Below are 23,502 nucleotides of genomic sequence, written 5' to 3'. Positions count from 1 at the left end.
AGAGAGATTATTGCAAGATGAAAAGAGTTCGAAAAGTGTGAGAAAAAGAAAAGCAATATTATATTGAAATAGAATTTGATAAGTACATATAATTAGAATAGAAAGTAATCATCAGGGTTTCTCTATTTACCATTATCTTTTGTCATAGCTTTTGGTATTTCTTCGAATTCTTTAAGGAGTTGAGAGAGATCTTCTTTCTATTTTGTATAATAAAGTAGATTCCAAGCTTGCTTATATCTCACCCCATCTTTAGAAATTCAAAATCCATATCTTTTTGGATTATAACTCTTATTAGAGATCTATTATTCTTTAGATCCAGAAAGCTTGATATTACTTTCTTCCTCTAGCTTCAAAATATCAGAATTCCAAGAAGCAAGATTTCTCCAAACAGCACATTATCAACAACTAAATATTTTATAAGAGAGTTTATTAGGATACAAATATACTCTATTAATATATTAATAATTTGATATAATAATAAATAAGGGATAGTAAATGAAAAATAGCTAGAAAGAAATAATTAATAAAAAAAAAATCAAAATAAACCTACCCAAACGAATCTTTACCCATAAAAAATCCAAAGATTCTTTATCAATTTTTTTATTTAGATTTTTTAAATTAGTTATAAACTACTTTACACTAACTTTCCAAACTCTAATCCAAATCAAAATCCCAGAAAGTCCAACTGCCTAAACTTATATATTAGCATTTATAAAACCAATAAACATTACACCTTCATACTTATTTTAATTCTTAATTGATATTCAAATCTTTCAAATCAATCTTTTCAAACTCTCTAACTTTATTATTCTTTTTTTTATCATCAGATTCCTTCTTTTCCTTTTCCTCTTTCTTATCAATATCAACTTTCCAATTCTCAAAATCTGTTTCGGAATTATCTAATTCAGATTCTGATATAAGATTATCATTATTTTGAATAAGGTTTTTTGCCTTCAACACTTTTTTAAATAAAATTAATTAAAATCAGATTTTCATTTAAATCCATATATTGGGATTATTACATTTCAATATTCAATTAAATTTATACAACCATTTCATCTTGTTTATTCTTCAATACCTTTAAAAAATCAGAAGTTTTGCAAAGTATTTTTAAAGTATAGAAAATCTAATACTTTTTTCTATCTTTCTCTTTTTCGACTTCTAATTCTTTAAATATCATTCTTGCCTTTCGATTACATACATTTTTAGCTTTTTACTTTTGCAAATATTCTTCTTGTTTTCCCTATAGCTTTTTCTTATTAGATTTAATTACTACTAGTATCTTTTTGATTCTTTGAAGTTTAGAAGAGATTCAATATTATAAATATAACACTTATTATTATTATTATTATTATTCCTAAAAGCGTATTATTTATACTATTTGTAATATTTTTATATTCGGAATAATTATATTCTATAAGAAATAAGTAGTATAATTAATTGAATTATACAATATATAATACATTAATTCATAAATACATATTTCTAAATATTTAATTTTTCAACACTTATTTCTTTCACCCCTATTCTTAAAGCTTTTTAGATATATACCCCTTGAATATTTGAAACCTTTTCTATAATAAACTGAAATGATTTAAATCTAGATCTTGAAAACACTATATTCCAGGAAATCCTATAGCTGTAATATAAACTATAAATGCACTATATAGGGAAGCTATATCACATACTAATATCGAAAAGAGATTAATAAATAAATAAGAGCTAGATATAAATAAAAAATCATCTTTTTTTAAAAATAAAAGTATAAAGAAAGCTTTGAAAGTAAAGATTCAAAGTACAAGAAAGCAGTCTAAAAAAAGAAAAGCAGAAGTTACTAAAAAAGCTTATTGATGGAAAGTGGGAAGTAAATAAACCTTTTCTTGATTTATAAGCTTTTTTCTTACTAATTGAATATAGTGGTTATATTACAAGAGATTAAAAAGTATCAAAAATCGATCGAATTGCTTTTGAAAAAAGCCCCTTTTTAACATTTAGTTAAAAAGGTTTCGAATCAATTTGTACTTGATGAAAAGTGTTAGAAATGGAATACTACTGTTTTTGTAATAATTCAAAAGGCAGCTGAATCCTTTATGATTATTTATTTTGAGAATGCGTTTTCTATCCTTTCTATTTATCAATTGAATAGATTATTGATTTAATTTATAATACTATAATATTATATATTTTATACAAAGAGATAAATTATTAAAAATATAGATAGCATTTTTCTTCAAAGAATAATAAAGCTGGCAACCCCTGTTATTGATGGATATTACACCTTGAAAAACTAAACTTTACAGTTTTCTCACTAGCCGTTTTTTACTAATCATTTTTCACCAGCTATTTCTCACTCGCCATTTCTCACTAGCCAGCCACTACATACTTATATTCTTTATTTCATATACCTAGGACTAGTGAATAGATATCATTCGTACTTATATATTATTAATATCAAATAAGATAAAGATATTGAAAAATATAATATTAATATTTAATTGAATAAATACAAAGGTTATATTAATAAAAATATACAATAAAGAGAATAGAGTAAATAAAACTACCAAATCAAAAGTTATTAGAACTTAAAAGCCATTTTTCATTTAAAGCTTATTATAAAGAAACGGATAATAGAGGTATTTCATTATTTTCCTTTTCGTACTGCTTTTTAAGCTCTCTACAAATCTTATCCACAAACTCTACTTGAAATGGGCCTATACGCATAAATATCAGTAGCTTACTATAAGATTGATGAATATTAGATATCAAATATTGTAGGAAATCAACAAGCTTGAAAGCAATATCAGCCCCTAGGGACTTATATTTGCTAGGATAGTTTTATGTGATTATATAGTATGCTTGGTACCAAAAGGACAGTGGGTTATCGATTTGAATATATAAGGCGTTAGAATAGTTTCTCGATTTATTAAAATCTTTTAAAGATTCATTAATATAAAATAAATTATCTGTAACTTCAAAAGAAACAGTTTTTCGAGGCCTTTTTGATGGTGTATAGCTTGCAATAGATTGTTTATATTGCTTTGTTTCTAATTATAAATCAATTAATAATAAAATATATCTTAAAAATATGAATTCCTTACCTTGTATATCCCAGAACTATATTTATTCCATTTTTTAACACTTTTATCTGAAAAAGGTATAAAGCGTATTGAATCAGCAAGATTATCCTCTTTATCTGAAGAAATAATTGTTTGTTACATTAAAGCTGTAGAGTGATATACAAATTTACTATTAGCTATACAAATTTCGAATAGAAATTGAAGAATCGACCAGTTTTCTATATAGTAACTTCGATATTAATGATATTTTCGATTATTAGTTTCGCTTACTTATAAAAACGTTTTTTATAGATAATCAGGTGTATAAGGCTGCATAGTGTCGTTCTTTTTATTAAATCTAATGCTCTAATTAGATAGATTAAGAAGATATCGACACTCTACATAACATCCCTTGATTTAAATCAAATCAATTAGATCAAATAAACAATAAAAAAAGAGGATATTTATACTGAATTGATTTTTTTTTTAATTTGATTACTAATTAGATTCTTATTACTATTAGTGTGTGTTTTGTGTTTTAAAGTAATAGTTTATACAAATTGATTATAATGAAGTGTTCTTTATTTAATGAATTGATCTGGTTGTTGATTAATCTTCTATAAATGACTTTGTATTAAATTTAAAAGAAGCTTTTCGTAGGGTTTCTATTTAAACTAATTCGTAGATTTCTTTGAAATATCTTCAATTTCAGTTTCCGGATTCATTAATTTATTCTCCCTTTCAATGGTATTGATAAAGGAATTCTTTTCATTTTCTGAACCACTACAGGTATTATGTTTTGGATCTTGATTAATATTATAACTATTATCAACATCCCTCTCATCATCATCGTTCTTATCACTATCTGTATCGATATTTATTAAAAGCTTCTTATCGGTTTCGGAATCCTGCTATATATTATAAATTAATATAATTAAAATAAGCTTTATTTGAATCAAATACCTATATATAGCTTTTCTTTTTTGTAAAGAATATCTTCTTCTAATTAAAGATAGTATCGTTATTATAAAAGGAACTAAATAATAAATCTTTAATAGAAAAAAAGAAGAAGGTATCATAATCTTGAAATTAGCTTTGAGATTCGATTACTTTTGCTATAGGTTTAGGTTTTCGTTTGGAATGATGAATTAGGGAAGAGGGACTTCGAGTTCGAAATCTTTTATCTTTTTTTTGTACAGATATAAATCTTCAATTACTATTGTTGTTAATAATTTTCGACTTCCTAAACGCTTTCGAGATGTTTTGAATAATGATTACATCATTAACCATTGAAATAATTTTATATATAGAAAATAGCTTCAAAAATACTTCAAAAAAAGATTCTTTCTTTGAAAAGAAAAGAAAAAAGAAAAATAAAATCAAAATATATTTCTTTTCCAATTCTAAGCACTTTTTCAAGATTATTACTTTATTAAAACTTTTTACATAATTCTCAATTTTAAATATAGAATTTTAATATCTAATTAAAGTTTAAATTGAATATTCTAAAAAAACCACAGATTATTTGACGGATTTGATATCCAAACTATAAAACCACAGATTAATAATCCGCTCTTTTTGAAGCGGATTGATACTACCGCAAAATCCGCAATGGCATAAAGTGCAGATTATTTCAGTGGATTCAGCATGGATTTTACATCCAAACTAGCCCTAACACCCCTCTCATCATTACACTATAAAGACACCAAACATTCAAACCTCACATTTCGAATCAAGCCACAGTTCAAGTTCATGTGGCCGGGAATGATACCCAAGTAATTTCTTAATTCCTTTTAGATCGCCGTTCAAGTCTATGCAGTACAAAAAATCACCTGCCCAATCCAAAAATTTATCCATGATATTTCGCCCGCTATTTGTGTCGAGAGTTTTCATCATTTCGTAAAGCGTGAAAGTCATTCCTCATCATGTCGAAGTAATATAGCTGCAAAAGAGTTAGCTTGATTATCGGCGTTGTACATAGGTGGTCATACCTCAAGCACTTTCGCTCAACTACTGTTGCTGCTGCTCGTTGGTCGCTTTAAAAGTTTTCCAAAGTTGACCTCAGCAGGAAAATACTTGGCTATCATTTTCTCGTACATTGGCTATCAAGAATTAGCTTAGATATTGATGTGCAATTGAAGTCGGTCTTACAGTAAGCTTTTCAACATCAGGAGGGCTATCACTCTTGCTGTAAAGATCAAACTGGTTGAAATCCTGTACCCATGGCTTCATCGCTCGGTCATGATCATTCTCGAAATGTGAATATTCATTCTCACGATGCCATGGGTAGAACGAATGATAGCGGATCATTGCCAAGGCCTCAGGTGGAAGAGTAGATTGGTCTTTGAGAACCTGGTAAAGAAATTCATCATGACCCCATGACATCATGACATTGTCTAATCCACAACCTGGAGAGTAGATACCGTATTTGGTGTTATAGCGAGGATCATTGAAGTCAGGGTTGTCTTTGAGACTCTCATATAATTCGATCCGCTTCGAGTATTCAGCGCCTACTATGAAGGTATCTCCGACAGTATCCCACTGTCCTTGGCCACCCATGAGGCACCATAGTTTGCCCAGGTCATGAACAAAACCAGTCACGACGTACCAATCGGGCCGTCCAGCCAGTCTTGCCGCCTCGGATGTCTGAAAAAGGTGCTCCAGTTGACCAACCTGAGTATCAGGGTCTGATTGATCAACAAATTTATCGAGAAGCTTCGCAGCGTCCATTACTGACATTTTACCCGGTTCCCTATTGGCGAATACTTGACGAGCCGTGATATTGTATTCCACGGTTTGTTTTAGATGTTGTCTATTACAGGGTTAGAATATACGATCTGTATATGCTGAAAAGGAAAATGGCAGATTCATACTCTGTGTAAAAGATTATAACATGGTCTTGCGACCCATCATATCGTCGAAATAGCGTCTTATCTTTCTCAGCGCCAGGCTTTTTCATATCGGCTTTGATGACGTTGAGCTCGTCGATTTTGTCGGAGATTCTCTCCAGTGCTTGCATATCTACTCCATTTTGAAAGGGGGTAGTATATTGCTCCTCGGCTGGTGCAATTGAAGACTTAACCTCTTGTCCCCTGACTGCAACTACTGAAGACATGCTCAATAATGGTGAAGTAAGTAGAGGAAGGTGGATGATTAAAAATTATGAGGTCTTCTGGAGTGATTTTTGAGATTCCAAACACTAGGAAAAGTTTCTTGAATGTGCTGTAGGTACCTAGGTACTTATACTTCTCCCGACCTTTTAAATGGGAGCTATTACGAGATCATACCTAGGTACCTGGATCATCATTGCCAAGATGTTAACTATGTATTGAGTTCCATTAGAAAGGGGAATAAACATTTCTTCGGGTCATGGCAAAGAAACTACCTAGTTAATGCGTGGGGGGTATGAGGGGGGTGAGGGGGATTGACAGGGAAATGTGGAAACTGGGGTTACAGATTTATAGATCTTGTTGATGATCAGTTGTCAATATTAAGGAAAATTGCTTAATTGGGTGCAGAGGGAGTAATTCCTCGGACTTTTTGCCGGTCCCCTAGATCTTCCAAGGTTAAATGATCAGCGGTCCATGCGGAGATATATGTGGGGAGTATTGTGCGATGGAAATAGAAAAATTACTAGATCGGTTGATAAAGTGGTAATTTCTGAAATTCTTACTTCTGTCTTATCTCTACTTTCTTCTCTCAACTACCGAATTGGCAGTTACCGTCTGTCCGTTCTGGGACTGGGAATCGACAATTAATGCCCTTATCCATATCCGTCGTTCTTGGCAACTTTGTTCTACTTTAGAGTTTTACCCCAAGTAAACGTTATTATCACATGTTCTCACGATGCCAGGTAAATCCTCCGTTTACAATATGAGAATTGTGGGAGAATTGTGGGTTAGTTCTTGATAATTCTTATCAAAGCCCATCTAACTGGATTCATTACGCATCATTCTGACGTGTTGCAACATGATAGTCCAGAAGTCTAGAATATCAATTACTCAACCACCAATATGCGTCTCATACCTAGTGAATCGACCCCGAATCCAAAGCCGAGCTTGGCAGAATGGTCAAGAGGCATGAGAAAGTATTGCCGATGAGATGATCTTTCGGTCTTGGCTTGTGACGACAATCCTTTGCACTATTGACGTCGAACAAGAAGGTTTGCCGCTACAGAGTCCTTATTCCTATGAATAACATAAATACTGGTACAGATGCAAAGATTCACTCAAAGAATGATGCAAAGCGTTGTTGATGAATGATTCTATTACTTCATGGCTCAATGGCAGTTTCTTGTTTACTTTTCCCAAGCATCACTATGATGAATGCCCATTTCCACCCAGTTTTCCACTTTCTACCATTTTCCATTTACTACATCATACCTCGGAATTCAGTACGGGAAGCTTCCCTTCCCCAGATATTCCGGTAGGTCCGAGCCGGTTCCACATGTCCACCATCTCAGTGTGGGATTGACAAACAACTGATCGATTCTATACTGTTTCAGCAAGTTGACTCTATCGGAATATTCGTTGAATCATGTTCGTATCAGACCACGAATTGTCAACTGGGAATGATAATTTAGCATAAGAGGAGCAATATTCAAGCCTCGCTGACTCTATTTCGGCCCATTGTCGTATATGCTGCACTCTCCGCTCATATGTCTTACTCGGAGGTGCACATGACCTACTAGTGATACTAACAGCATAGATATATCGTCCCAAGATACATTCTGGTAATCTTTCTATCTACATGCACCTAGCTAAGCCATATCTCTATTTTTATTTCATAATTTGTGAAGTCGACCTCTGCTTTCAGATCATGTAGGGTATGTCATTCTCTCTCTTTTTATTCTCCGATGCTGTGATATTGATCCGTCATATAAGCAATTCTTTTCTCAAAGGACTTGTGCAAAAGCAAGTCCACTTTGCTGGTGAAGCTGGAATCTTTTTGCATTATTGATTAGAAGGGGAAATCCATGCTTTAGTGAGCTGGGTCGAGATTCTCCAGAGGGGAGCGTTCTCTGGCTACCTACCGCTAGATAAAATCAAACGCAGTCACAGACTTGTCCACACTTAAGCCACGAAACTTTTATAGATTATTTGATTAAAACTTTAACATCAAAACTGATCTATCAAATAAATCATTTCCATTAAATCAAGTCCCAGATGTGATCTAAAGCCGTCGTCGACCAAAATGACCCTCTAACTTTTAACATAGCTCACAAGATATGATTAATTAAATTCTTCTAACTCTATACCAGAAAAACTGAACTCCACCAGCAAATCAGGACCTACTCTAAATCCTCGCTATTGTCGATCTTTGGAAAGTTGCATTAAGCAAGGTGTATTATCTGGCCATGGGTAAGGAATGGCTCCAGATAGAATACATCCTTTTATGACTCAGTGGTGTCAACGAGAACTTTCAAAACCAAGCTACCATTCTCATCCCTGACTTTACCAGCCATTGCAAATGCTTCCGGAATACTCTCGAATCCCTTGTACCTCTGCGTGATTAACTTTGAGAGATCAGGGAGCAAAGGATCTTTGCTCGCGACAAGTTTGATGGCATCTGCATAAGTGTTTGCATATCTGAAAACACCGACGAGATCAACTTCTCGTAGAGCAGCTGCAGAAATTGGTAATGTTTGTATGGGCGTTCCCATTCCAATTAGCATTATCTTTCCGCCTGGTTTAGTTGCCTGACGAGCGTTAGCATCAATCTTCTCATCCCATAAAACATCTTTTGACTCACATATATCGAAGCCTGGAGGCATGATTCAACACCCGTGCATTCAAATACTGCATCAATGTCCCCTTCTCCAGATGCTTTCTTGATCAATTCGGCGACCTCTTTCGCAAAAGTCAACTTATCCTCAATTGTCTCAGGTCTGGTCATTGGAACCAGAAGCTTGGCATCTGCGAAATTGTTCTGAACTGCAAAATCTAATCGGTCGGGCTGTATATCTGCTATAACAACATTCTTTGCACCGGTAACTTTGCACATTGCCGCGCATAAAAGGCCCACTGCTCCGGCACCGAAGATGAGCACCGTCTTGCCCTTTGGCAAAGCCGCTCGTCTTGTACCGTGTATTGCGACACTGAGAGGTTCGAGCACGGCACCGAGCTCAAGAGATACATCTGCAGGTAATCTACCCCAGTGAGCACGTGGCAGAAAACGATACAGAATCAGTACCTACAAATGACAATATGCTGCAGGATGGTTAATCCGTTCTTGCAGAGTTCCTTGGAGATGTGGGAATGCTTTCGCTGAACTTCTAAACTTCATTTCTTTGCAGATATTGTATCTTCCATTTACACATAAATCACAAGTCTTGCAAGGAAGTCCAACTTCTAACGCAACGCGGTCTCCAACCTTTAGATTACTGACTTCGGAGCCAACAGCAGTAACAATTCCAGCAGATTCATGTCCAAGAGTCATAGGCTCCCGGACGATAATATCTCCATTTCTATAATAATTATAGTAATGTAGATCAGATCCGCAGAGACCAGTAGCTTGCACGGCGACTTGTACCTCTGTTGGTTCAGGTACACCTAGAGTACGAGTTTCCTTTTCGAATGTCAGCCATCGTATTCTTACCTTTCAAAAGAAATTACTTGAGAACACCTAACTTACAACTTTCAAATCTTTGGCGCCATGAAGCACGGAAGCTTTCACTTCTCTTTGCTCACCACTTTCGATGTTATTAGTAGATGCCATGATGTTGAGTACTTTTTTGTAGAAAATATTGAATGATGATAATCCTGATTTCATTCCAAGATCAAAATGTGTACTTGAGTGACATTTTGCAGTAATTAAGTACATTGGCTAGTCTTTGTACTAAAATGACTTCTTTTATGCCGACAAATCAACAAGCAGGTTATGACGGTATTACCAACCCCACTGTGGAGAAAATCGGAGAGCTACCCCCACGTTTTAATATCTCAGGCCGCAAACCGGAGTGGAGAGTGGGAGCACAAGAGCAAATTACTTAATTGTTCAATTGATATACGAACTTAAGTACTAAGTATTAATCCCCAACTGTCAAACCATGTGAGGCTTCACAAAATACCACCTTCGGGTACAAAAAGAATACAATGGCAGCCACAGCTTTATCAGCGTATTTCTCTTTGGAAGGTCAAACCGCACTCGTTACTGGTGGTACTCGAGGCATTGGACAAGCTGTTTGCATAGCACTTGCTGAAGCAGGAGCAGATTTGATCTTGATACAGGTAATCAGCTCTCTTTACACCGGATTCCAACTGTATCGTGCGTACGTACGTACTGACGAAATATTTCATACAGCGCAGTCGTGAGAATCTCGAGACCCAGAAAGCCGTTGAGGCGCTGGGCAGGAAAGCTCCTATATACACCGCGGACCTTGCATCGCAGGAAGAAGTCGCCGGCATCACTTCTACCATCCTGAAAGATGGACACTCGATACATATCTTGGTAAATTGTGCTGGAATTCAAAGACGCCATCCGAGCCACGAGTTTCCGGATAATGACTGGAATGAGGTGAGCATCCTATCTTCCACAATTGAGAAGGTAGATTGTGCTAATAGTTATCATGTTTAGGTCATCCAAGTCAACCTCAATACTGTCTTTACCCTCTGTCGCGATGTTGGTGCACACATGTTGAAGCTCGAACCATCTGCCATTACTGGCCGAAGAGGTAGCATCATCAATTTTGCTAGTCTTCTTACATTCCAAGGTGGTCTTACTGTTCCAGCATATGCCGCATCGAAAGGTGCGGTGGGACAGCTTACCAAAGCTCTATCGAACGAATGGGCATCGAAAGGAATAAATGTCAATGCCATTGCTCCGGGATATATCGAGACGGAGATGAATACTGCCTTGTTGGCCAACCCAGAACGATTGAGGAGTATTAGTGAAAGAATACCGGCGGGTCGATGGGGTTCCCCAGATGATTTTAAGGCGAGTGTCGTTTTCTTGGCAAGCAAGGGAAGTGCATATATCTCTGGAGATATTCTTACGGTGGATGGTGGCTGGATGGGCAGGTAAAAGCTTGTCAGGTTGAAAATAATATATTTCTAATTCTAATTTGATGCTCTTTGACTTTTCACGTTTTCCTCAATGTTCATGGTCATCTAAATGTTCAGGTTCTCCCAGTCGTCAACCTCAGACTGGCTGGTAAAAAGGATTTTGTGTTGATTTTTGACTCTGGTGGGATCAATTGGCTCATGAGTCTCCTGTTTATTTTATAGCATACCTAGTTTGGAATCATTTACCTGTAATTTATTGAACGTTCTTGTTGAGGAAAACTACCGGTACTGTACTCCGTATACTACTGTACATCCCACTCATGTAGACTGACACACCACAACTATCTGTATCGATGTCATTCCTTTTCTTTGGATCATTTCTTGTGGGACCTTTGTCATGTGCATATCTTTTTACAATCGGCCTGTTCGTGATCATTGCAGCTCCTGGATGAGTACCTCATTGAATTTTTCAAGATATATCTAGCAAGCCTACCTACCATCGTTTATGCTACTTCTTCTAGTACTACTTCCTCAATGCCGGTATATACACCCGTCGATGAACTTTCAATTGAGCGCTTTTCTATCTTTGCGTTCCATCTTTATGATCCTATCTCCGAAACATCCCCAGCCAACCCCACGCACAACTATGAAAATTCTTTTGCAAAAAATCCATGAAATGGAACCACCAACGAAATTAGACGGTGTAATGATACTCCGAACCTTTCCGCGGGGATATTATTCCGGGGCTTCGGAATACTTCGTACACATCATGCACCAATCGATGAACACTCGAAGAAACAATACCAACCAAGGAATTAGATAGAGCAGGACTCATATCCAGAAAAGAAATTGTTCCTTCCTTCCTTTCCAATCGAAAGCCACGACCCCTTTACCCATTCGCTTCATTCGCAAGTAAAATCAAAAGTTTTCAGTCTACAAAAAGTCTCACTCAACAACTTCCTCAATTTTGAAGCTAAAAAGAAGAAAAGAAATGCAAAATGATATTGGAGCGGCAGGGAGTCGAACCCTGGACTTCATCGAAACTTACCAGATGTATCTGTAAAGATATCTGACAATGCAAACGAGGCACTCTACCACTGAGTTACAGCCCCTGGTAGTTATTGTTGTTGGAAGAATGCATGTTAATTTGATATCTATTTATCGTTTGAAGGCCCACTCATGAGATGTGGAGTTCATGCAGGAAAATAGGTTGGATTGTACAAATTGGATTGGTAGTTGTCAAGTGCGAGACCCGCAGAGGGGCAGGATCCACAGCCCCTCTTCTGATTGTTTTTTGTGACCACTCAGGAAGGGTTTATTTTACTGTAATGAGTGTTTAGTATTCTGATTGGATTTTTTTTGAATGTATTTCTTTGCTTGTGCCTGTTTTGTCGTCATACCACTTTTGTGGCGAGCAGCATTCACTTTCTCGTCACCTATTATGAAATCGACTTCTGCCTCATTTTTATGGTAGATTGTTGGGGGGAGTTAATAACTATCCATACCTATTTCACTGTCATTCAGTATAGTGCTAGCATGATTTTTGAATGATCCCATTGCGTTCAGCAATTAACCCATTTAATGTTCAAGTTGAATTTTGAGATATAATCTCCTCAGTGTCAGACTGCAGTACGCACGGCAGGAAACCATGATACAAGGATGTCAGTGACCTCCCTTGAAAGTAGACAGAGAACCAAGGAAGTCTAATGATGATTGTCAGAGTTCGAAGTCGTGGTTCGATTCAAGGTCAAAAGCGACCTAAATCTTGTTTCCCAAATAGACGTCGTTGTAGAGCGAACACATACCTTTATTGTAAGATTCATTCTTCATACATGAAGCAGCGTCACTTTCACTGCAGTTAATTATGGAAGAGAGCACTAGGGTCATTTTCCGGTACGTATATAAAGGTGGTCGCTCGGGCTCTCTACTTCGACGACTGGTTCAATCCATTATTCTACTTTCCATCATACTTTGTGAATTATTGCATAAGTATAAAGAGACCGATGTGTACGATAGGAACCCTGTGGTGGCAGAATCCGTGGTTGACGAATAAATCATTTCGTCAATTGTATTAAAAATTTCAATAGTTAATATTATATTGAAAAAATGGGTCATACAGTATTAATGTGATTAACTTTTATATATATACATGATTAGAAATTTTTACTTTAAAGGGACTTAGAGAAATTTTCGAAATTTATTGATTTTTCGAAATTTCTTGATTTTCGAAAGTTTTAGCCTAAGGCTATTTACAAGTCAAAAAGTTTACTTGTATTGAATTCGATTAATAATCGATTTCAAAATATAATTATATATATTAGAATTGATTAAGATTCTTGTTTAAACAGTACATTCTGTACTGTATAGTACAGTGGTAAAGCTTTTGGTTGAAGAATAAATCGAAAGTGAAATGAGTGATCTGTGAACAGACCCCCCTTTAGATTTTCGGCTAATACCTTCCGTTCACCTCTCTCACCCTTTAGCTTCTACGCTCGCTCCCCTGCTCGTTCCCCTTCTCCTCCTAGCTCCTATTCATCTCTTTGACCTCCTTTTAGCTCCCACGCTCGCTCCCCTTCCGTCCACCTTTCCTAAAAATCATAAAGGTTCTCCAGCTGGAACGCCTTTATTTTCTTTTTTTCTATTATTAAAATGTCAATAATAAACGGTTGTCATTTTGAACTGGAAATATTCGTTGATGATGAAGAATGTATTTTGTTAGGGACGAAAAAAGCTTGAATTCAATAATGTACGTATCAAATATTTATATGGGGATTTATACTGACATTTTATTCGTACATAGGTATTAACTCTGCCACCACAGGGGAAGATAGCGCACGAAAGGATTATCCAAGTCCGGACTTTTCTTATGTCTTACTCACACGAAGTAATTCGCTTCAACCATATGGGGATAGGTAATTCCAATCTGACGTGGAGGTGGAAGAGCGTTGAGCTTTTTGAAGGATTGGCCGATTGTAATCTTTCGAATCAAATGTCAATCTGGTAAACACCATCCAAAAATCAATGGTTGGTTGTTAATCTCTATTCAAGATACGAAGATGTAAAATCTATCTTTATAGCAATATTAAGTGATTAACCGACTGCTACTGTGTTAATTCAGAGAAACGCGAGTTCATTGTCCCTCTCAAGATTTGAAAGAAAAAGAACGTCACCTGATTATTTCAACCCTATCATTTAGAGGAAAGACGGAGGTCTGACATGTTGATTCATCAGAGCCACCAATAGTGAAGTGTAAACTCATTGAGAAAGTATTCTGATGTTGGATTAGAGATATTTCGTATCATTTTAAAGTTTTCGGTAGTCTTTAACTTCTTTAGCGAGCTCCCTACATTATAAGCTACCGTCTGTCTCTCAAATTTAGAAGCCCAAATTTGAGGAAAGAGCACGTTTAGGGACAAAGAACTATTAACTTATAACTCTGATATGAAAATAAAAGCGCAATCCTCTCAGCTAAAGGTTGTACAGCTCTACAATACCTCTACTCAATGCCAATAACGGTAGACTATCGTCTAATCTTGTTCATTCACATTAACAACCATCGTCGGGGCGCACGCACCTAATTTTTTCCTCGCAAAGAATGCTCTATAAATCTGGCAATTCAAGTTGGCAATCGATAACACGATTCAAGAAGTAGTCAATTCCGGGTTTCGAATGGTATATATTTGCTTTTCGTAAGAATTTCAAAACGACTATAAAGAAGAGGAATCGAGACTAAATATCAAACCACAAGTATCCTTCGTATGATCCCACCAAAAACCCACCAATTCCCCATCGCTATCTTCTTCTTCCTCTTCCTCTTCTTCGTATCCTTGATACATTTCAACGTCGTAGCTCTCTTCTTCTTCATCGCTATACTCCACAACGATGACACTGCTGCCATCCATTTCTTCATCGCTATCTTCTCCTTCGTTATCCTCATAGATTTCTTCGTCGTTACTCTCTTCCCCATCATTGTCGTAATCGACAACGATAACGCTGCCAACACTTTCTTCGTCACTTTCTTCGTCGCCTTCTTCCTCACTTTCCTCTTCCCCTTCATTATCAACCTCCTCAACACCATCGGCAGCATCGGCAGCAGCCTGATCTGCGGCACGTTGGTTCTTAATTATAAGCTCCCTGATATGCTGCTTTGCGCGAGTCCAACTACTATTAAAGGAGCGCGGCGTATTAATGCCTCCGTAACTGGCCGCCCAAACAGGATCCGCTTTTGCTATATCAAGCATCATTTCCCAATAGCCGAAGACATGGCGACTGAGATCCGTGATATCGTAGGCTGTTGCTGTTGTTGGTGCAATTGTCTCATGAACTCTCATGGTCTCTTCTTGAACTGTAAAATGACTGATTAGCGTTTTGTCTTGAAGGATTGGAGATAATATCAGAGGTTTACTCACACCGTATCTTCGCATTGTAGATTTCTGCATCCTGACGGCAAAGAAAGGTCAGGGTATCGACGGTGGGATAGGCTCCCGGGCCGTACTGTTGGTCTTTAAACCAGAGGTTATAATCTATCGTACCCACTGGTAAATGGGCAGACATTGTGCGAGGAGAAATATGATGACAGTGGACGTTTGTAGTATTGCGCCACGGAGCTGATAGAAATTCGAATCAGATGGCGACGTGATTGATTGATTGATTGATTGATTGATTGATTTTATTAACGTCCTTTTTCAATCCATGACTATTTAGAACGGCTAGGCTATAGGGGCCTAGCAAATACTATTGGATATCTACAGTAGATATATTCAATTTGAGGGAGTAAAAACGAATGCTGGGGAACTAAGCCCGATCTCTATTCGGAGTGCAAATAGAGATAATTGTTTTCATCCTCTGAGACACTTTCTTCCTGACTCTTCCCCTCCCCTAATCCAATTAAAGTATCCCAATATCCAATTTCTCTTTTTTTTTAAAATCCTAAATCCAATTTGCTATTCCTCCCTTTCTATAAAAAGCAAGAGTTATCCCCTCCCAAATTGCCTCCAATATAGTAAAGGGTCCTCTTGCTAATAAAATAGTAGTAAAAAACATTACTCTTCTCTATCTTTATTTCTTTTAAATTAACTCTTTATATATTTTCATAAGCTTGATATTCTTCAGCTCTTATTAAATATATATAATCGAAACTATTGACAATAGTGGGGCAGAGCCGAGCCCTAAGTCTACATACAAATCAATTCGGAAAATTCGAAAATTCGAAAATTAAAAGGAAAAATGTTGTATTGTATTAATACCCAAAGTATAGTATTAATTTGAAGGCAATAGCATTCTCTATATTGTGTTATCGTAATATTCAAATAACTGAAAGCTAAAGAGTATAAAAAAAGGGATTGTAATATAAGTAGAGTAACGGCAAGCTTTATATCGAAAAGACTCTTCTAAAGAGAAGAGACCTACTGTGTATTTTACTTCTGTAAAATAATAATCGATAATAGATGTTGAATCTGACCGGGGCTTCCGTAACCTTCATATCCGCGTCTAAAGCTAGTATTCAACTTTTCATAGATATTGCTGTCATAAAATCGTAATATAATCCTTCGCTATATCTCTAACACCTCTCTCCTTCCAATTCTTCCAATTCCATCTGCGACTCAATCTTAGCTCTACAGACTCTCAAGAGAGAGCTGGAGGTTCGTAGGATGCACCGCGTACAGGTGTTGAGTCTTCGCATCCCTGATGGCGACGTGAATTCAGGTTGTGAGCGCGAAAGGGCCCGTTGGATGACAGCTGGCGGGATAAAAGAGAAGTTCCAATATTTAGAAAGAGAGATGAGACTATCTGCGGTAATATCAAGCTATTTAGCTACGCGTCAAGTTTCTTTTTGTTGTCCTTTGTGATGGTTATGGAGAGTTGAAGAGTTCGAGGTTGCTGTACCCGACAACAATATTTAATTTGACGTGTAAATTGAATGTTGACATAACAATTTGAGCTAACCATAGTCCTCGTGTATGTTGAGATGACTACCTTTATACAACTAACTCGGAACAAGCCATTTGGTTTGTTAATGTTCTGTTTTGAACAAGTCTTAACATTAATACAATGCATTATTCTCATCTGTCAACACAACAACCTCTTCGAAATGGAGGAGGGGAGAAGTAGTGAAAACCACAAAATGCTTTCGAATTGAGGAAGAACAACCTCTTCGGTAGATAAGACCAAGACAGCTACTCAAACACAGTAAGTAAGTAAGAATATATTTATATTGACAGATGATCAACCAGTCAAAGGAAAATACAGCAAGTAAGCACAGAATATATATCTATATTCCCAGATGATCAAACAGTCAAAGAACAATTACGAGACAGTCATTGATTGATTGATTGATTTTATTAACGTCCATCTTCAGTCCAAGACTATATAGGACGGCTAGGCCCTAAGGGCCTAACGGGTAACTTTTTAATTTACAATATTGGATATAATCTAATTAGGGAAGTGAAAATAAATGCTGGGGAACAATGCCTGCTCATTATATGTATTACATATAATAAGAAAATTTTGAAAATCAAGAAATTGTGAGGAGATCAAACCCCTCTTTTATTTCCTCAACTGCTTCTTTTTCATTCTTTTCTTTTCTCTCCTCTTCCACTACTACTCCTTCTTCTATTACTTTTTGTTCAAAAGTCCTTGCTAAATGCTATGTTGATTGATTGATTGATTGATTGATTGAATTTACGTCCATCTTCAGTCCAAGACTATATAGGACAGCTAGACCCTAAGGGCCTAACAGATAACTTTTTAATTTACAATATTAAATATAATCTAATTGAAAAAGTGAAAATAAATATTGAGAAACAATGCCCGCTTATTATATGCATTATATATAATAAGAAAATCATAAAATCAAGAAATTATAAGGAGATCAAATCCCTTTCTTATTTCCCCAACTACTTCTTCTTCATTCTCTTCTCCTCTTTCCTTTTCCACTATTACTCCTTCCTTTATTACTTTTTGCTCACAAGCCCTTGCTAGATGTCATGCCTTTGTAGCGATTTTGGTGATGTTGATGAATTTGATAGCTAATTCAGTATCTGCTTTTGTGTGAAATAGGAATTGTATAGTGATTTTGGATAATAGGATTTTCTTAAAGATTTCTTTTCTTTTTGCTTTGTATATAGGACAATTAATAAGAAGGTGTTGTAATGCCTTAATATTGCTATATATATATTTGTTATTAGTGAGTTTGAAACGATATAGATAGGATTTGATATATCCATAACCTAATTTGAGTTGAAAAGAATGTGCTAGCAGTATTTCGATTGGTTCCACTTGGTAGCTTGATTTTCAATCCTATTTTCCATAGAAATAGCTTTGAATATATTGATGGAGATTGATTTAATCTGAGCTTGTATTGATTAAGGGTGGTAAGCCATTGATCAGAAGAGTATTCTTTGATAATCATGCTTAATAATCCAAAACTTGTCTCATTTGAGGTAGATCGTATAGTGGTTGCTTTCTTTGTTAGTTTATCTGCTAGCTCATTTCCTTTAACTGATGTATGTCCTGGAACCCAATTTAATGATATTTTGGTTCCTTTTGTTTTGATAGAAATGAATTATATTATAATTATTTTCTAGAATATATTATAATACAAAGTAGGTTCATTATATTTACAAACACTTTTCCGATTCACTTGTGATAAAGCTATTAGTATTAGGTTTTTATAGAATCTTTTAATTATATTAAACTATTTATTGTATGATTATTTTCGGAAGTTCTGATCAGGATCAAAACCATTCCTTTATACCTCTATTCCTGTTTGCTTTTTAAGTCTATCTAATATTTTTATTATACTCTTTACTTTATAGTATCCGATTATAAACCGATACACACATCTGTTCTCTCGAATTATATAGATAGTATTGCTATTGTTATTATTATATGCTATGTCTTATAACTAATAGCTGTTTCGCATTACCTTGCCAGATCTTTTTTATATAACAAGACTGACTATGTTTCGCAGGCTTGCTATTTCAGACCCTTAGCTAGGCAGCCCTTCTATAGTGTTTCCAACTAGCTTCCCATAGATAATAATAATAAAGAACGAATACAACCATAATAGACTAAAGTACTTACACTTATCAACCAAGTTGATACCAACAGATATCATTTGTAAATTATTTTATATATGTTGAAAGAATTACGTAATCAAATTTCATTTTACATCCCCTCAAATGGAAAGAGGTTCCTTCCCATTTTGAAGCTTCACTTTTTGATGTGGGGCGATGGGTTACTACCTATAGTAAAAAGGCGCCTTCTCTCTCGAATACATCTCTCTTACATACATCCCTCTCACATATTTGAGTAAATCCAGTATCTAACAAAAGGTTACTTTTTATATCTCATCTATGCAATGAAGATCAATTATTTATAAACCTCCTAGGTCTGGTTTCGTTCTTAAATGTTATTCATAATCTTGATCCGAAAGAATGCCTGAATCCACTTCTATCACACCAGCCCTCGATCCCACCTATATCAGAAGAAGCCCAAGATGTTTATTGATGCTGTACAATCAATTCAATGTTATAGCAGATGTGTTACAGGCACGACAGGAGGTGATCGTAGAAGCCCTGGAAATTATGGCAGAGAAACAGAACAGAAAGAATTACAGAGAGTGGAGTCTGAAGTGGAGAGATTACTTGATGGCAACATTCGAAGAAGCCGATGAGAGCGAAAACAATTTGAAGGAGCTTCTAGAAAGTTGGGATGAAGAAAAGGTCGCACAGGCATACATGGGTATTTCAAGAATATATATCATCAAGTTAAGGATATGGGGGGTGAAAACCAAGAAGCGTCTGGAAAATCGGACAAGGTTCGGAATGAGAAGACAGGAAAATGCAAGAGGGCGGAAGATGGAGCGGAAGAGGAAGAGCAAGAGGACGGAAGACGAGCGGAAGGGGAAGAGCAAGAGGATGAAAGACGAGCGGAAGAGGAAGAGCAAGAGGAAGCCGGAGAAGGAAATAAGAAGCGCATGGGCAGGAGAAGTAGACGCAAGATTATTATCGAGGACGAGTCGGAGGATTTGGAAGAGGATGAGGCCGGTGTGGACTTGGAGGGTTCAATACTCCTGGAGTAGATCTGGGAGATACTGTGAAACCAAAGCGGATAACGGTTGGTAAATCTGAGCTAGAGATATGGCAGTCATAAGTGATGATAATGAGTGTATGACATCCAGTGATGGAATGTAATTGATTTATACACTATAATAGATCCCTAAGCATTCGTATATTCAATCTGAACTAGGAGATTAAAAGATTGTAATTGTTTAACTTTGATTGAAAGATTAAACACTATAATTATTCAATCTGAATTGGAATATTAGAAGAATGTAATTGTTCGGTCTCATCTGGGACTTTAGAAGAACCGGTTGTCCAATCTCAACTGGAACATTCAAAGCGTTTAACTATTGAGTTGGAGTTGAAGTATTTAAAAGATTCTAAAAGGTTCATATGAGGTTTATATGATATGCAACTTATCAGGTGTCAATCTCAGTATCAAAGTCCACCCCACATCTCTCTCTAGCACCAATTCCCCTCCCGCCAATACCTCCCGCCTGATTTTCCCTACCCCACCAACAACATTTTGTATGCATATACCCAAGATTCTCCACCTCAGACATCAAAAACAGCCTCTCAGCAGGTGGTGTGGTGTAATGGTAGCACGTGACGTTGTGGCTCATCCTTTACAGGATATATCACGATTGACCCGTTTCAATCTGGGTTCGATTCCCAGCACCGCCAAAGACGTCGTCTTGGATTGAAAACAACGATGGTTTGATTCCATCTATCTTTTCGAAGTTTTTTTGAAGAATTTTTGAGGTTGGACGGTGATGGTGGGGATTTTTTTGGTGGTGGATGTTAGGCGAGGTGGGGATGGTACGTGCGCGGGTTTTTTGTGGTGGGGAGCTGTCTCGACCCGATAACTTCAACTCGGGATTATACTGTTGGTTATGTGGATGGATTTTATGTGAATAATGCTGTTGAAATGTGGATATAGAAATTGGGTATGTTATATTGATTGATATCGTATTTATTCGATGAAGTGGATCATACCAAATGGTGAGGGAAAATATTGTTCATTATTAGTATCAGAATACGAGTATGTAGATTCCCAGTTGTGTGATAATATTCCATTTCACTCTTGTATGTATATGCTGTAAACCTACATAACATGAGATTGAGATAAGAGTATTTGAAAGATTAGTGTTCTCCTTCTGTGTGGAAAGCACAGCTACGAGAAAGTGTTAAAAAGTTGTTGATGGGGGAGAAAGTTAAGAGGAAAGAGTGAGTCTTGTGGATGTCGAAAGCAACAACTAGACTATACATGTACCTTGCCAGATGCAGCGACCTTCAATTTTCAAGTGAAGAATAACACTGTGATCTCTCTTACCTCCATCTAGATACCATTGACACCTGAATTGAATACCTTCTTAGGCTTCAAGACAGGAAAACCGCGCATTAGTCCTTCAAGATCTCTATACAGCTCTAAATTTTTCGCTCGACAATCTGCAGGTCTCGAGAAGGGATATAGTAGAAAAGATGCTCAGAAGAACTACTACATGTCCTATTAGGATCCCGAAGGGAATAATGAGAGATAGCTTGAAGTATTGAAAGTTCAACCGGGAATCAGCAAGAAACCCCAAACACCTACAAGCTCTCGGTGTCAACTTACTGCACATAGTTCATCTGATGACAACATGTTTTAAGGACTCAAAGTACATAGTTCGTTTCGCGTTTATACTGCTACAAGTCGTAAATGATAACTAGTAGCGAGTTTTGCTCCTCACATGTGAAATATGCGTGATTCACCTTCTCCCATGTTCCCCTAAGTCACCCGAATACCCCTCTGATATCACAATTCGTATATAACGTCACTGTACAAAGTTGAAAGATGGCTGAGAACCATTGCTGAACAAATAGAGTCTGCAGAGTAGTACCTTCACTAGATAGTTGGAAATTCTGAGAATTGCTTAAATTCTGATGTACCGCAATTCATGAATACTTTCAAACTTGGCAGTAGCAACTCAAGTCATTCAATTGAATATCTTTGCATAGGAGAGATTCAAAATGATACGTGCGACTGGTCCTTCAAATTTGCTGGTAGCTCGAGAGCATACCATATTGGGTAGGCTTATTTTTAGAGAAATGGATAGACAAATAATCAACTTATAACAAAATACACAAACACGCCACGGACATTATAAGAGCTCCGAGATTTTGCTTCGTGATTGGTCACATGAGAGTGAGTGACTGGGGGCTGTGGCGTTCACTAGTATGCCACAGAACCTCCGTAGTATGGATTTTTCCTTGGCGATATACCTCAACAATAGACGAACGTAAGTGCGCCGTTATATCTGCATTGCTAGAGACGGCACTGGTCAATCCCTATCCCATAATTAAGCGTTGATGCCAATCTAAATGCGATTATTGGCGCCAATGTTTTGACGAGCTGGTCGGATTTGAAACCCCACTAATAACGGTTTGGGTTGGGGTTTTCGGGAGGTAGTGATTGACCACCCATCGAAAACACTAATCCGCGATACACCGCGTACACAAATTTATAATAGCCCATGAGAAATGACAATGGCTCGCTGGATCCAGTTTTAATCCGGGGAGTTAAATGTGGATGAGCTATGTGAAGAACTGACATAGATAAATATGCAGATCGGGACAATTGTAATTCGCAGAACTCGGACCTCAGAGAACTTTTATGTGCTAGTTATGTACGCGAGATCTTCATACACGTGACCTAGCGACATCGAGCAGGGTGCGATTGACACCGATTCATGAGTCCAAACAATAGTTTGAGGAATCTAGTCGCTGTCTGATTTTTATCAAGATTTTGTTCATGAATCAATCATTAATCGAATAAGTCATTAATCGATTATATAAAACTTTATAAATTGAGTGGTTTTGCTTGCTCGAGTTTATATATCTGACTTAGTATAAAGACAAATTCGAGAAGAGCTTTTGTTTGACTTAACTATTACAGGTCTAGTTGATACTCCAAGAAATTCAATACAAGGAGTCGCACAACTGAAGCAGTTCTTTTCTTGAAGGAAGGAAGCTTCTCGCGTGTTACGCTATGGAAATAAAAATAATATTCAACATGTGTCTAAGGTCTCATATTAAGAATAAAGATCTTAATAGGTTCTTTGAACTAAGCTTGCTTTAAATCACGGAGATCACCCACATGGCAGCTTTAACCTAAGATAGAGGTACCCAGGTCAGAAAGGAGTTCCAAGGTTGATTAGACTTTTTTGAGGGCGCTGTTAGACTTTCCGATTGAGAATGTCATATGCAAGAAGTGGACTATAGATTAATGCCCACTCAGACCGTAGTCTAGCGCGCAATAGTATCCCTGAAGATTGCGAGTAGCATCTAGACAGTAGACTTGTCGCCCAGGTGTATCTATAGCTGACGAAAAGCTTCGTC

General features: G+C 36.5%; 5 protein-coding genes across 5 annotated transcripts; 2 read left to right on the top strand and 3 right to left on the bottom strand.

Annotated features, from left to right (window-relative positions):
- Positions 1-4,545: 4,545 nt before the first annotated feature.
- Positions 4,546-6,368, bottom strand: EAF02_000051 (uncharacterized protein). Its single transcript, XM_038896099.1, has 4 exons — positions 5,930-6,368; positions 5,208-5,868; positions 5,048-5,158; positions 4,546-4,998 (listed from the first exon to the last, which is right to left on the bottom strand). The coding sequence occupies exons 1-3, from the start codon at positions 6,169-6,171 to the stop codon at positions 5,063-5,065; spliced, it is 999 nt and encodes a 332-aa protein (XP_038762958.1). The 5' UTR covers positions 6,172-6,368; the 3' UTR covers positions 4,546-4,998; positions 5,048-5,062.
- Positions 6,369-8,274: 1,906 nt separating this feature from the next.
- Positions 8,275-9,879, bottom strand: EAF02_000050 (uncharacterized protein). The gene is made up of 4 exons (XM_038896098.1): positions 9,690-9,879; positions 9,253-9,653; positions 8,808-9,204; positions 8,275-8,754 (listed from the first exon to the last, which is right to left on the bottom strand). Exons 1-4 carry the CDS (start codon positions 9,876-9,878, stop codon positions 8,449-8,451), a joined length of 1,293 nt encoding a protein of 430 aa, XP_038762957.1. The 5' UTR covers position 9,879; the 3' UTR covers positions 8,275-8,448.
- Positions 9,880-10,060: 181 nt separating this feature from the next.
- On the top strand, positions 10,061-11,396 carry EAF02_000049 (uncharacterized protein). The gene is made up of 3 exons (XM_038896097.1): positions 10,061-10,285; positions 10,359-10,571; positions 10,632-11,396. Exons 1-3 carry the CDS (start codon positions 10,151-10,153, stop codon positions 11,076-11,078), a joined length of 795 nt encoding a protein of 264 aa, XP_038762956.1. The 5' UTR covers positions 10,061-10,150; the 3' UTR covers positions 11,079-11,396.
- A 3,370-nt stretch (positions 11,397-14,766) lies between these two features.
- Positions 14,767-15,613, bottom strand: EAF02_000048 (uncharacterized protein; the record flags this gene model as incomplete). Its single annotated transcript, XM_038896096.1, has 2 exons — positions 14,767-15,404; positions 15,469-15,613. 2 exons carry the CDS (start codon positions 15,611-15,613, stop codon positions 14,767-14,769), a joined length of 783 nt encoding a protein of 260 aa, XP_038762955.1.
- Positions 15,614-19,497: 3,884 nt separating this feature from the next.
- On the top strand, positions 19,498-20,144 carry EAF02_000047 (uncharacterized protein; the record flags this gene model as incomplete). Its single annotated transcript, XM_038896095.1, has 2 exons — positions 19,498-19,804; positions 19,858-20,144. The coding sequence occupies 2 exons, from the start codon at positions 19,498-19,500 to the stop codon at positions 20,142-20,144; spliced, it is 594 nt and encodes a 197-aa protein (XP_038762954.1).
- Between the last annotated feature and the right edge of the window lie 3,358 nt (positions 20,145-23,502).

Source organism: Botrytis sinoallii (assembly GCF_014898435.1).
Source record: "Botrytis sinoallii strain Bc 23 chromosome Unknown BSIN_001, whole genome shotgun sequence".
Lineage (NCBI taxonomy): Eukaryota > Fungi > Ascomycota > Leotiomycetes > Helotiales > Sclerotiniaceae > Botrytis > Botrytis sinoallii.
This window is presented reverse-complemented; position numbering and strand designations above follow the sequence as displayed.

Coding starts and splice junctions, on each gene's coding strand:
- EAF02_000051 (XM_038896099.1), bottom strand. CDS start 6,171: ATGTCTTCAGTAGTTGCAGTCAGGGGACAAGAGGTTAAGTCTTCAATT. Junction 5,869..5,929: donor GTTATAATCTTTTACACAGA/GTATGAATCTGC, acceptor ACCCTGTAATAG/ACAACATCTAAAACAAACCG. Junction 5,159..5,207: donor CTGATGTTGAAAAGCTTACT/GTAAGACCGACT, acceptor AATTCTTGATAG/CCAATGTACGAGAAAATGAT.
- EAF02_000050 (XM_038896098.1), bottom strand. CDS start 9,878: ATGTACTTAATTACTGCAAAATGTCACTCAAGTACACATTTTGATCTT. Junction 9,654..9,689: donor GCGCCAAAGATTTGAAAGTT/GTAAGTTAGGTG, acceptor TTCTTTTGAAAG/GTAAGAATACGATGGCTGAC. Junction 9,205..9,252: donor CCTGCAGCATATTGTCATTT/GTAGGTACTGAT, acceptor TCACTGGGGTAG/ATTACCTGCAGATGTATCTC.
- EAF02_000049 (XM_038896097.1), top strand. CDS start 10,151: ATGGCAGCCACAGCTTTATCAGCGTATTTCTCTTTGGAAGGTCAAACC. Junction 10,286..10,358: donor CAGATTTGATCTTGATACAG/GTAATCAGCTCT, acceptor TATTTCATACAG/CGCAGTCGTGAGAATCTCGA. Junction 10,572..10,631: donor CGGATAATGACTGGAATGAG/GTGAGCATCCTA, acceptor TATCATGTTTAG/GTCATCCAAGTCAACCTCAA.